The following is a 14,644-nucleotide window of genomic DNA, read 5'->3' on the forward strand; positions in this document are numbered from 1 at the left end:
GCCGCCACAGCGCTCGCCTCCACCATAGAAGGGTGTAGAACCAACAAAGTCCCCAACGAGACATTAGGCATAGAATCCAAGAGCATCGAGCCAGACAGTCGGGTCATCAAATCAAAAGTTCCAGACGAGGACAGGATCGCGAATCCAACCAACAATAGCAAAGATGGCGGGCGGGGTCTTGAAACAACAGGGTCGGCGTCACCAAGCAGTCGGGGCGACGGTGGTAAGGCTGCCACAGAAAGGGGACTCGGGTCACATAAGTGCGGCGTAGCGTCGAAGGAAGCCGCAATTTCAGGGGGACCAGACAAACCAGGGCCCTCACAGAATCGGCCCATGGCGACGGTCTCTGCGATCTGAGTGCAGAACAAAGAAGTTATGTAGGAGTGTAAGTCTCTAATGGCGGCCATCACGGCTCCCAAAGACAAACCATCCCCAGCCCACACCGCCCCCATCGGGGCTGCTCCAAGCATTTACGGGTCCACCGCGGGGCGGGTCGCACCCGGGGACACAAGTTCAGGCAGGGCGGGTGGGAACGGAGGTGAAGCGAGGAGCAACGGAGGGTCTCTCAGGCGGGGGATCCGACCCGGCGGGGACGGGCAGGCGCCGGGAGGGGGGCCCCCCACCTCGCAACCTCCGCCAGGAGTAACGCACCTCCGTTATTCGCGGAGAGCCTCAGACGAACCGCCAAGTTTGGGACAGGATCTCTCCCACAGCCACGGTCCGGACCGCGTCCGGATCCCCAAACCGCTATCGCTACGCCACAACCGGGGAAGACCAGCACTCGTGGACCCGGCTCACTCCAGGAATTAGGCCAGGGGCGTCAGCGCGGCACAACTTTGCCAATCCGGGCCGGAAAGTGACCGGGGACACACCGCCGCGATCAGCATCCAGTAAGACACCCGGGGATGGGGCAGGAAAAACAGGATCGTCGACAGGATAGTCAGAAACAAGTGGGGGTCAGCGGAGCCGAGAGCCTACGCGGCCATCTTCGTTCGTCGCTAGGCTCCTCCCTTTAATGCTATTCTTGACGGCCAAGAGATTCCAAGCACCTGGCTGGGGGCCGAAATCATTCCGATTTATAAAAAGGGATCTCCGTTGGCCCCGTCAAATTATAGGCCAATCAGTCTTATTGACGTCACTCAAAAAATCTATGCCAAACTGCTCTTGCAACGCTTGCAAGATTGGATTAGTGAGAATAACATCCTCTCCCACCTGCAAGCAGGGTTCCGTGCAAAAACATCTACCATTGACCAATTACTACGGCTCCAGGTTCTCTACTGGAAGCATGTGGTCATGGAAGGGGGTAGCCTCTACCTGACATTTGTGGACCTCAAATCCGCATTTGACATGGTGGACAGAAACCAACTCTGGAGTATATTAACAACAATGGGGATTCCACCCTATTTATGCCACCAACTTAAAAGACTCCATGAAGGAACCTATGCAAAGGTTCGTTATGGCAAATACGGCCAGCTGACAAGAGATTTTCCTATTGAGAAGGGAGTTAGGCAGGGATGCGTACTGGCCCCTACGCTATTTTCCCTTTTTTTAAATGGCCTTGTCGATGACCTAATTAGTGTACATAACATTGACGGCCCTAACTTAGCTGGTGGTAAATTTCCTGCACTTATGTTTGCGGATGACACCCTGCTGCTCTCAAAAACATCTATGGGGATGCAGCGGGTGTTAGACCAATTCGCCAAATTCTGTAGGAACAGGAATCTGGTGATTAACATAGATAAAACAAAGTACATGGTGTTTAATGCCAGTGCAACCAATTGTCCACGCCCGTCAATGGATGGACGAGCCCTGGAAAGGGTAAATAATTTCACTTATTTAGGCCTGACCTTAAATGATAAAATGAGTTGGGAAACTCAAATGACAAAGGCTAATTTAACCCTTTCTCAGTCTACGGGGGGGATCCTTAAAGTCCAGAAATCTTGTGTCCATAAAGTAGTCAGCGTACCGCTGGAAATATATAAGGTTCAAACCAGATCATCCACCCTTTACGGGGCGGAACTCTGGGGCTATTGTCCAGCGAACGAGATTAGCATAACAGAGAATAAATTTATTAGACAGCTGCTCTCCTTACCAACAAACACTCCTCTAGTTCCACTAAGGTTGGACATAAATTTGAGGCCCATCGCAGAAGCAATTGCCTCACGCCCGCTCCTCTATTGGCGTAGATTGTGGAGTGTCCCGGAGCTTGAGTGCTATAGAGAAGAACTGAAGATTGTGATGGCACGCCCGGGTGCAGGGAGGATAAAGTGGCTATCCTTTATAAGGGGGCAGGCGTCTAGGATCGGCATGGAGAATCTCTGGTCTAACCCGGAGGACACATGCAAATCCATCTCAAAGAGAACCCTGGCTGAGTCTATAAAGCATTACAATTTAGAAGAGGTCCTTCGATCAGCCAGGCCTTCTAGCCTCACTGACAGCTTCCTGGATTCCAAGAATGTCTACAGTTTTGAGAAGGAATTAGACACTATAGAACCTGTCTTAGCAAAAAAACTGTATTTACAGTTCAGATATGGTACACTACCCCTCCACTCTTACACCGATAAATGGAAAATGGGTTTAGTTCGTCCTTGTCCAGGTTGCAATGATCCAAATTAATCCTTAATCCATGTGATCATGTTTTGTCCTGCTTATTCTGTTAGCAGAAAAAAATGGATCATACAGCTATGTGTGAACCTAGGAGTCAGGAACTATATAGAGTATTTTAGAATTTTAAAAACTGATACTAATGCACTAATAGTTAATGCTATTGCTAAATTTTTGTTTTCGATGTGGTTAATTAGACGGCGACTGATTCGGTAGTAGTAACCTACTTTAATGTAGGTAGACAGTTCTGTCTCAGTAATAACTAGCCTTCCACCGTGTTTTAAACTTTTATTCCATGTATTTTATTGTTTTAGTGTTTTTATCGTCACCTTATAAATCACACGCTAACTGATTTATTGCAAATATCTAAAATGAGATGTAACTGTGTATTAGTCTATTCTTGTAAATGTATTTTTCTATTTTTGATGTACTTTTATGGTTCATAAACAAACCGAAATAAAGTTAAAATGATGATGATGATGATAACCCTGTTACCCAGGACATGGGTACTAAAGAGGGTCTGTGAGAAAGTAGCTCTATATATACTGGACTAGAATGAAGTACAGTGTGTATAGAGTCCTACAACCCCAGAGGTATAACAGAGGTTAAAGTCAGAACTGACCTTACTCTCCAAAGTGGTAGCTTGGTCAAGCAGTAAGGCAGTGCCAGAGGACAGTGTAGAGCATTTGTTGTACACACTCAGTCAGCAAAAGGTTTCACACACTCAAGGACTGAACTCCAAGCCAATTGTTTTTATATCCACATATATAGTTGTTTTATTTTTAGAACCAACAGTTATAAAAATATACTTTTCACGTTATGAGTACTCTCAGGTAACTACTTTGCAAAGGAGCAATAAAGTTTGTGCACACAATGTATACAGTGTTGGTAGTAAGCAACACAATCCTAAAACACACTATAGCATTGAGCTCAATGGGTTTTCTACATTTAAGTACAGCTGATTACTATAGAGATTACTTTAGTAGTTCCAGGACTAGATCCTAGATTCAGTCCTGGGGTCTAAGCTGAAAACAAATGAGCAAAAACGTTTTAGTTACTGTAGTGAATTTTCATGAATATGAAGCTGTTTTAAAAGTTCACACTAAGAAACTTTTCAATGGAAATCTGACAATGTTATTCAATGGGAGAAAATTCAGGTTGCAGGTAAAGTACGATTGCGTTACTTTTGTAATCCAGCACTGGTCTTCTAGGGCCAGCACTGGTGTCTTAACCTAAAACAGGTAGGTAATGGCGTTTCAGTATTTCGTAGGATTTTTAAAGAATATTTCAAGTTTTCAAAAGTAGACAGAAGAAATTTCATAGAAATGCAGACAGTGGGTTCCTATGGAGAAAATACAGATTACTAGTAAACCCGGCAGGGATTACTTTTGCGGTTCAGTACTGGGCTGAAAGGTACAGTACTGGCTTCTCCCCTGATCACAGGTGAGTACTTCAGAATTCGGACTTTGGCTGGTTTTATATGAATATTTTCAGTTTTCAAAACTTCACACTTAGAACATTTTCGAGTCAAAATTGGTCAATGATATCCAATGGCAGTCAAGTGAGTTACCGGTTTCCAGGTGAGTACTTGGTTGGTGAAGTTAAGGTTCTGGGCATAGACTCAGGGGTCCCCCAGGGTCCAGTAAGTACAGTTAGTTCAATCCCAGCCGCACAGGGGCGGCTGGGTGCAGAGGTAGGTAGGCCCAATGATATCCAATGAGGGAAAGGGGGCCTTCGGTTGGTGGCTGCTAGCTAGCAAGCCACGCGGCTGTGGGAGCTGGGCTCCTGGTCACTTGCTCAGGGCAACGGGGGAGTAGGATAGGACAAAGGTGGCACAGCCAGCGGCACTCGGGCGGCTGGGTGCAGGGGGCTCTTGAGCCGTCGGGCATTCAATGTTATCCAATGGGGAAGGTAAAAAGGGATTAAAGGCTGCAGACTCGGGGACGGAGACTCTCCAGGGGCGACCAGCACTTCGGGAGGTAAGTTGGGATCTTGGAGCACAGGTAGGTACCCCAAAGGTGGGCACAGGGGGCCGCAAGGCGCCGGGTGCAGGGGTGTCTTTGGGTGTCGGAAAAGCTTACCCTCAGCTGATCGCGGTTGGGTGGCCCCTGGTTCTGAGTCTGCAGGCGTCATCTGGTGCCCCAAGGAGGGTCTTTGGGCACTGGACTTTGGGTCCCAGTCGCCAGGGGGACGTCCTCGTGGTCTTGGTTCGGTTGAGCCCGGCCCCGCTCGGCGGGTGCAGAGTGGGCTGATCCGGAGCTTCCTGGCTGGCACCAGGGTGGTTGTTGCAGCAGAGCCTCTGCTGATGGGAGTCCCAATGTTCAAGAGGGTCAAGGTTGCTTCCTCAGGGGACGCCGGGATTAGGCAGGAGCAGGTTCCAGGATCAACAGGCCGGTAGGGCTGGGGCCAAGTCAGTTGTTGTTGTCCTGTTATTAGCAGCTGCATGGCGGGTCTTCTTCTTTTTGATCTTCTTTCTTCTTTTCGTATCGGAATCTGAGGAAGGAAGGTTCAGGGAGCCCCTAAATACTGAATTTAGGGGCGTTACAGGTGGGGCAAGGACAGGGACCAATGGATCCCTGCCCTGGGGTGAGTACACCCCCTAGCGTGCTCCTCTCCTGTGGGAGGGGGGCAGGAGCCTAGCTGTGATTGGGCAGAGCTCCCCATCTTCAAGATCGCTGGAGCCCGGGGTAGTGCTTCACCTCGTCTCCTCCACCTGAGGGGTGGGGTTGGCACAAGCTGGCACACCCCCCTTCCGGATGTAGTTTTTCCTGCCAGTCTTCCCGCCAGAGTGGGGGTCAGGACGGGTGGGGGCTGGTTGCTGGGTACAGAAAATGGTCTGGAGAAGCTCACAGAGGAGGCATGCCTTTGAAGCTTCCCCCTGCCCATCCTGGGGGAGGAGACCTAGCACCTCGCCCAGGATGTGCATTGTTGCAGGCCCAGGAGAGCGGGGGCCCTCCTACCCAGGGGTCCAGCAACATGTCTACTGTGTGGCAGCCTCTGCAGCCGCTCAGCCAGACGTGGATTGTAGGTTAGGTTTTCAGGGGGGCATCTCTAAGATGCCCTCTGGTGCATTTTACATTAAATCTCACACTGGCATCAGTGTGGGTTTAATGTGCTGAGAAGTTTGGTACCAAAGTTGTCAGTCTTCCGTGTAGCCATTATGGTGCTGTGAAGTTCGTAACAACAACCTCCCAGCACCATATACTCTTAATAGCATCACTGCACTTACATGGCCCTGGGTACTGTAGGGGCACAGGGCTCATGCACCTGTGCCCACACCACTGGCATAGAGCACCCAGCTAGAGGGGTGACTGATGTATGCCAGGGCAGTGGGTTTGTGGGCATGGCACACAGGGATGTGTGCCATGTCGACTCTTTGTTTAGTTCTTTACCTAGGCACTCACACTGCAAAGACAGTGTGTGGGTACCAAGGTACAGGGCCCCTAAGGGTTGCACAATAAGTGCTGCAACCTTTAGGGGTCTTCTAGGGTCACCATGCCCTGGGTACCTAGGGTACCATTTACTGGGGGCTGATAGGTGGCCAGAGATGCCAATTGGGTTTTGATTCAACACAGTTTTTAGGGAAGGAACACAGGCCCTGGGTACCTGGTTGGCAGGAGCCCAGGGCACACTCAGTCAAAGCACATCAGCAGTCAGAAAAAATTGAGGGCTTACCAATGCAAGAAAGATGGCACTTTCCCACAGGGTCCCTAAGGGCTGCCCAGTATATTATGTCACTCAAAGAGACCCACACACAAACTGCATGTAGGCTGCCATTGCAGGTTGCGCGAAATGGTGGAAGCCATTCTGAAAACACGACATTGCCCACTGTCTGTGTGCAGTGCCCATGTAGACTTTGTGTACCATATGTACGCCATCCCTACAACCGGGCTCAGAGCCCTAAGTCATGGTGTATTATATACATGTGGGGGCATGAGCAGATGTGCCCCAGTGATGCCAAGTACCATTGAAAGGCATTGCAAGTGGTCAGGAAGCCATTTTAAAGATATGTAGTGGGCACTGGTCATTACGAGTTACCCAGCCACATAATTGCTTCACTGAAAATAATGGTGTTTAGTATCGAACACCTTGTCTTAATAGATCTGTACTGATGCCGGTATCAGATGAGTTTCTGCCCCACTGCAAGGGAGAGTCCAGGCTGTCAGATGGCAGTAACAATGCCTGCTCGGTAGAAGATGTTCTCACCTCCTCCAGCAGGGTGACTAGCAAATCAGCATATCAACGCCAGAGGCTTCAAACCCTCTGCTGCCTTTGATATGCAACCCCAGCTCCGCCCTAGATGAGGTGAACACCACCCCCTTGTCCTGGGGCCCGTTTGGCACCAGAGCAGGTTTGAAATTATTCAGGCGTGTTGTGGGCTCCCTAAGGTGGGCTGCCTGAAGAGAACAGCCAAAGAAGGGCTTCACCATCTTAACCTGTTCAGTGCTAATGACAAGGTGAACTCGTCATGAATAATGGGATTCAATAAATGTTAGCATTGAAGGTGTTTAAAGTTTGATGAAATAGGTACTACTGGGTAAGGTTTATGCCCAATCCCCACAGGAAGTGAACATATTGGGGGAGTAGTTGCCCTAGTAATAGTTAGCCCATTGGTTACTATTGCCTGCTCCCCACTGGTTACTATTGCCTGCTCCCCACAGAAAGTGGGCATATAGGGTGTAATGTTGCCCTAGTGATAGGCAGCCCATTGGCTACTAATGGCTACTCACCAAAACGCCTCTAAATTGAGTCTTTATGGATCCCTCCCCACTCCGGACACCAGGTCCTTAGATTTGACTTCCTTGGAACTGTAGACGAACAAAGAAGAGACAACACTGCGAGAAACAAGGAACTGCACAGAAACTGGTGCCAAACCCTGCATTGCTGCTTGCTCCTTAAATATTGGCAAGTCTCGACTCATCCTGCAGCTGTGCACACTCCCAAACACTTGGAGGACTGTCCAGCACTTCAACAACCAGCTAGCATCTCCCTTGGGGTGGAGGAGACATCCCCCTGCATCTGCTCACATCAGGAGGAGGTGTCATTGGCTCAAGGAGGCCAGTCCATCATTCTGCCGATTTTCGAGGTGCTAGACCCTCCAGGAGCTCCCCTGCACCAATACCCTGAGTACTGGGGCACTTGCACCAGCCAAGGCTAGTTCAGCATCCAGTCCGGACACCACCGCCTGGGAAGCCTTCCTGCACGTTGAGGGACATCAGGACAGATGAGACCCACCACTAGAGTGGCCCTGCTGTTTTGTTTTCCCCCCTCCTGCAGACACCGAAAACCCTGAAAGCCTGGAAACGCCAACTGGCCAGCCAGCCAAGACTGTCTGAACCCGTGCCCCACAGCCCAGGTTACCGACTTCTGACTGTGTCTGCTTGGCCGTAAAGTGCCCATGACTTGAGCGCCCTTTTGGGTTCACCCGTACTTTCCCCAAGTCTTCTTTGTTTCTGCGGTGTAGCATTTGAGGCTACCATCCTGACCTCACCTCTGCACCTGGACACACCAGGTCAGGTAAAAGGAAACTGCTGGCCCCCAGCACCTTAATTCCCAAAGGACAATCCTGAAATTCAATTGCAAGTAACTATTTGCTATGTGTGTTTTTCCTCCAATAGGTTAACATTAATGCCTTAAAATCGTTATTTGAGTATTTTAATGTTTTCTGCTAGAATCGATAGCTCCGATTGTACTTATGTTGTTCTAAAGATCTTGGTGCCTAAATTCATATAAAAATCTACTTTATTTTTATAAATTTGTCTCTGATTTCTTATTGAGTGTGTGACCATTTATTGACTGTGTGTGTACAACAAATGCTTAACACTCCTCTATGATAAGCGTAAGCTGCTCAACCACACTACCACAAATAGAGCACTTGGTATTATTAATGTAAGCCGTATAAACCAAGAAGGGTCCTCTTGAGTTTTTGCTTGGTGTGCGCTTACATTGGCACCAGTACACAAAAATCCAGCTTTCCTACAGGCCAGCTATGACAGCTGTTAGGATTGTATGTCGTAAATAACTATATGTAAATGGTATATGGTATTTCTGTAGCGTGAACATAGTCAAACGGGTGTGGAGTGCTGCATATGTAAATGTAAATGTTTATTTAATGATGAATATAACCTCAGACCTGATGGTATCTATTATTTTTTACATGTGAGATTTGTTTTCTCTAATCGGTTAAACTGAACATATAATACTCATCACCTTCTACAGGCAGTTAAAAAGCTCTCAGCCATGATGAGAGGAAAGAGAACCCTCAGCAATAGAAATTTGATCAAGAGTTGCCTTTTAAAATTCTGAATTCTTTGACTTGATATACTTTGCTTCTTCAAAGAATTGCCAGGGTTTTATTTCGACCCGGAAAAAAATCGCTATTTTCGCCTCCTCCCTGGACATAACAACTGCAACCCGCTAACCAAAGAGAGCATTAAACATAAGGAGATGGAGAGCAAACGACTGAAGCTCTTGGAGGAGGACAATCATCGGAAGGTGGGTGTGCACGTGTTTATTATCCCTTACTACAACCTTCAGTTTCATGGTTAAAGTGTTATCAAATCAGTTGAATCTACACCATAAAATTTACCATTACGTGGTGAAAGTTAGGCTGGATTTGAAAACTACAAAAGCAAAAGGAGGGCAGTAGGGGTATATAGGCTGCACACGGTGATGCTACTGTGTATTATGGAACAATGATATCAACTTCATCATAGTGCTTGAAGGAATTTGAACAACTACTGCCCCTCGTTGTTAACAGAGTGCAGACAAGTCCACACTCAAATTAGCAAGAACAGAAATCAAAATCCTGAGCCACTTTCACAGAAACAACGTAAACAGTCCAAGTAGTAGTCGTCTTAGTCCATTTTCATGATGGTTTATTCAGTTTTGATGTATATTCAAATACAATGTGCTTCACTCCTTCAATGTAACAAGTAGCCACAAGTTGAGCCAACACGTTTTTCATCTAGGCACATACCCTCAGAATTCATCATGGCTACAACAGACAAATGCACAAATTACTAATGGACACAAGTACCACAAACAAAAACCATCACCAATTGAATACGTGAAAAAAGGGGAAAACACCGCGTGAAAAAAATATTATAGACATCATTGTAGTGAAAGCCAGACAGGTTAAACCTTAACCCAAATAATGGTGAGAGGATTGATAGGACCTCAACATCATGAAACACTGCAAACAGTAATACAATCGCAAAGAGATATATGTAAAGACCAAGGGAAAAGGGATTAACGTCAACAAGAGAAGGAATAATCTTGTGTAACTTCAACAGGCCTGCCAAGTTATATAAGTATGGGTACTCCAGAGACCAAGAGAAAAGCTCACCACAAAAACTCAAGTATCCAGCGAAGGGTCTATATGCACGGTAACCACAAATTCAGACAATCATAATTATTGCTAACATCTCAAAACAAGCATTTGCAATGCAATAGGTCTTGCATTATTAAAGTTTGAGCTATTGGTGTTGCATTATTTACCAATGCTAATAGCTCAAATGTTAATAATGCGAGACCTATTGCATTGCAAATGCTTGTTATTGTATGTGGGAAGTAGTTGAGAGGAGCTTGTTTGCGCTTGGGGCTGCTAATGCGTGGCCATACACCTGTGTGGGGTTTTGCCCAGATGTGGGGGTGGCCACCGTTGGCAGTGGGTGTTGATGTGTGCTATGGTAGGGTGGGGAAATGGTTGGGGGAGAGCTTGCTTGGACTTGGGGACCTCCTGGGTTTGACCTTGCACCGATGTAGGTGCTTGTTGGGGTGATGCTCAGACATAGGGTGGTCTTCATTAACTGTGAGCGTAGAAAGTTGTTATTTTGTTTTTATGCAATGAGTAGCTTGGGAAGAGCTTGCCTCGATGTCAGTCCGTTTGGTGGTTTGATCTTGTTTGAACGTGGAGTCACTATGGGATATTGCTTGGGCAAGGGGGCAATTGCGGATGGGAGTTCAGGCCGTTGGGGTTGGTGTACCTTGAAACTGAGTTTTGGTTGGTATTGCTTTGGTTGCATGTGGTGAATGGCTATGAGGGACTCTGTGCTCATAGTAAGGTTTGTTTGTGAGAGGGTGGGTAGATATGGGGGTTGGGTTTACTCAGACACAGGGGTGGTTGGAAAGTAGGTGTTAATGGGTCTTATTTTGGTTGGATGTGGGGACTGCTTAGATCATGGGTACTGACAAACTTTCTCATAGGGGCCAAATTTACATTGTGGTTTGGGTCCGAGCGCCGCACCGGTGGGCGGCGGGGTCAGTGGGGGAAGGGGTGGGGCTAGAGCAACAACAAAAATCTGTGACCATGAGGTTGAACACAGGTCCCTGCAGAGGACGCCTTCGTCCACTGAGCCACCAGACCCGGCATACACACACATCTCTCTTTCTCTCTCTCTCTTTCTCTCTCTATTTCTCTGTGTCTTCCTCCCTCCATCCCTCTCTCTATCTCTGTCACTCTCCCTCTATCTCTCTCTCTCTCTGTCTCCCTCCCTCCCTCACTCTCTCTAACTTTCTCCCTGTCTCCCTCTGTCTCACCCAATCTGACTCTCTCTCCCTCACTCTGACTGTCTCACTCCCTCTCTGTCTCCCTCTCTCTCCTTCCCTCTCTCCTCCCCTCCCCTCTCCCTCACTCCTCTTCCTCCTCTCCCTCCCTCACTCCCCTTCCCTCCCTCCCTCTCTCCCCTTCCCTCTCTCCCATCCCTCTCTCCCTCTCTCCCCTTCCCTTACTCCCTCCCTCACTCCCCTTCCGTCACTCCCCTTCCCCCACTCCCCCTTCCTTCACTCCCCTTCCCTCACTCCCCTTCCCTCACTCCCCTACCCATTGCCTTTCCCTCTGTCCCTCCCCACATCCCTCCCTCTCTACTTCCCCTTCCCCACTCCCCTTTCCTCTTTCCCTCTCTCCCCAACTCCCCGTCCCTCTCTCCCTTCCCTTCCCCACACCCCTTCCCTCTTTCCCTCCTCACTCCCCTCTCCTCGCTCCCTCCCTCACTCCCCTTCCCTCACTCCCCTACCCCTCTCCCCTTCCCTCTGTCCCTCCCCACTCCCTTTCCCTCTCGCCCCCACTCCCCTTCTCTCTCTCCCCTTCCCCACTCCCCTTCCCTCTCTCCCTCCCCTTACTCCCCTCCCCTCACTTCCCTCCCCTTACTCTCTCACTTCCGCCTCCCTCCCTCACTCCCCTTCCCTCACTCTCCTTCCCTCACTCCCCACTTCTGCCTCCCTCCCTCACTCCCTCACTTCCGCCTCCCTCCCTCACTCCCTCACTTCCGCCTCCCTACCTCACTCCCTTCCGCCTCCCTCCCTCACTCCCCTTCCCTCATTTCCCCCTCCCTCTGCCCCCCTCACTCCCTCCGCCTCCCTTACTCCCTTCCTCACTCACTCCCCTTCCCTCACTCCCCTTCCCTCACTCCCTCACTCCCCTTCCCCCACTCCATCACTCCCCTTCCCTCACTCCCTCACTTATGCTTCCCTCCCCCACCTCCCTCACTCCCTCCCTCCACCTCCCTCACTCCCTTCCTCACTCAGTCCGCCTCCCTCCCTCTGTCGCCCTCCTCCATCTGTCTGTCTCCCTTTCTCTGTCTCCATTTCTCTGTCTCCATTTCTCGGTCTCCCTCCCTCCCTTTCCCTCCCTCTCCCTCTGTTTCCCTCCCTCCCTCCCTCTCCCTCCCTCCCTCTCCCTCCCTCCCTTTACCTCCCTCACTCTCCCTCCCTCGACGTAAAGAGTTTCACTACCTTCAGAATGCTCTTGCCCCATGAACTCCTATTCAATAGGACTAATTCTCGGGCCCTCCAAGCAGGATGAAGAAGCGCATGACCCCCACCACCATATCGGAAACTGCCCTTGACTCGATACTGAAGGAACTAGCTGCATTATATTTAGAACAGTGCATCTCTGTGGTATAATGTCACCTTGAGTAGACTGCTAACAGGACTGTCTCTGCCAGGGCTGAGACAGATTCCCACTTCCAGCCGCTCCCGAGCACTTCACAGGTATTTAGAAAGATCATTTGCATGTTAGTGGAGCTTTGTTGATTTCACCTCTTCTTAGGCCCCTGCAGCTCCGCTCTGCCTATCACTGGAATTAATCACCCGGCACCCACAGAGTGGAGCTGCAGGGGCCTAAGAAGAGGTGAAATCAACAAAGCTCCACTAACATGCAAATGGTCTTTCTAAAGACGTGTGAAGTGCTCGGTTGTGGCTGTGTGTGTGTGTGTGTGTGCGAGAGACTCTGCTGCTCTGCCTATCACTGGAATTAATCACCCGGCCCCAGCAGAGCAGCAGAGTCTCTCAGAGTGTCGCTGCTGCACCCGGCAGTGTTTTAGACATTCTTTAAAAATTTGTTCTTAAAACACAGGTTCGATGTCTGCGAGGTCCGCGGGCCGCCAGGGCAGGCTTGCCTGGCCGTACTATAAGTACCCCTGGCTTAGATCGACTTAGATGACTGAAGAGTGGGGCTAGTTCCATGTGGCATGCACGGACGCGGGGGCTAGTTGGGAGTTGACCTTACTGGCGTCTCCGTCGGATCATGTGTGTGTTGATGGCACTTACTTTGTTTCTCTGCTGCCAGCACTTATTGGTGGTCATTCTCGAAGGAGGGGTGTACACCGTGTGTTGAAATGGTTTTGCTCGTATTTGAGAACTTACCAGCCGGTGCCCTCGGCAGACACTGCCATGGAGTGACTAGCAGACGAGAGGGGGAGGGGACCGGAGTGGGGGTAGGGACAGGGAGGAGACTGGGGAGCACCGGGGAGGGCAGAGACCGGAGCCGAGCTCGGTGTGGGGGCCGAGGAGGCTCCTCTCCCCGCACACCCTCGTCCCTCGGCCGCTGCGTCGCATCCCAGGTAAGGGCTTAGCCGAACATTCATTCCCTTTGAAGCCATTGTCAGGGTGATGTTACCCCCTCTTTCCACCGGTGGGGTGCTCGCTGCTGCTGCTCGCGGATTTTTGGATAATTTAGGGACGCGACAGAAGAGAGCGACGGAGCGAGGGGTCATCTGAGGTGGAAAGGAGGGTGGCGGGAAGAAGGGAAGAGGGCTCATGTGGATGATGGGGTTAGAAAAGAAGGAAGGGGTAAAAGAGGGAGCAGAGGGAAGATATAAAAGAAGGAGAAAAGGAGACGGAAAGGGCGAGGAATGAAGGAAGGAGTCTGAGAGAATGAACGGGAAAGGAAGGCGCGGGGACAAATGAAAATAAGCAGAAAGAGGGAGAGGAAGAAAAGATGCGGGGACATAAGGGGTCATCGCGCTGAGAAAGGAGTTTGGAGAAGATGAAAGAAGAGGAAAGAATCAGAGAAAGGAGGCAGAAGGTACGAAAAGAGCGAAAGAAGGGAGTACAGAGAGAGAAGAAGCATGATGAACTAAAGATATAAGACACTGGATGGGAGAGGAGCGAAGGCAGGCGAGCAGTAAAGAGAGGCAAAGTGGGACCGGAAAAGAAGAGATAGCTCACGCGACTTGCGTGAGCACTGCTACGCAGTGCACCGCAGGTCACGAGACCTAAAAAAAAGCCCGTAATTGGTAAAATGCACGCACGCGCGCGCGCCACAGCAAGGGTGTCATTTCTATTAGCATGCCCATCGCTGTGTTGCTCCTCCCACGGCCTATTGGTGTCTGTTACGAGCTTCATGCGCGTAATAGACACCAATAGGCCATGGGAGGAGCAATGCTTGCGCCAAAAGCCAATAGTGTGAAGTCTTTTATTATGGAAAGAACGCCAAGGCCAATGAGGTAACCCTAAACAAAAAAGCACACGCACGAGTGTCTTAGAGTCTAAGGTGACTGCTGAAACCCCGTTTTTCGATTACAAAATGCCTTGCGCTGCGCCAATCACTGCTAGGCAGTGCAACGCTAGGCACGAGACCTAAAAATGGCAATGTCCTAAATTCTAACCCACAAATATAAATTAACTAGCAGCACGGGGAGACAAAGCGATTTGCCTGGAATCACAGGATGTTGAGCTGATGCCGAGATATATAGTTTTGGGTTATGGGGTACAGGGGTAGTTTTAGGGTTTAGGGATAGGGATAGGTATGGGTTTT

At 49.6% G+C, this 14,644-nt stretch overlaps 1 protein-coding gene across 9 annotated transcripts in view; it reads left to right on the forward strand.

The window, feature by feature from the left end:
- Window positions 1–14,644, forward strand: part of DCAF4 (DDB1 and CUL4 associated factor 4) — a 241,436-nt gene that overhangs the window by 134,270 nt on the left and 92,522 nt on the right. For all 9 annotated transcript variants that reach the window (XM_078659484.1, XM_078659486.1, XM_078659482.1 and 6 more), the window contains one exon: window positions 8,945–9,099. In XM_078659484.1, coding sequence (XP_078515610.1) covers window positions 8,945–9,099 — 155 coding nt within the window. The remainder of the gene's footprint in view (window positions 1–8,944; window positions 9,100–14,644) is intronic.

The sequence above is a fragment of the Lissotriton helveticus genome, chromosome 9 (assembly GCF_964261635.1).
Source record: "Lissotriton helveticus chromosome 9, aLisHel1.1, whole genome shotgun sequence".
NCBI lineage: Eukaryota > Metazoa > Chordata > Amphibia > Caudata > Salamandridae > Lissotriton > Lissotriton helveticus.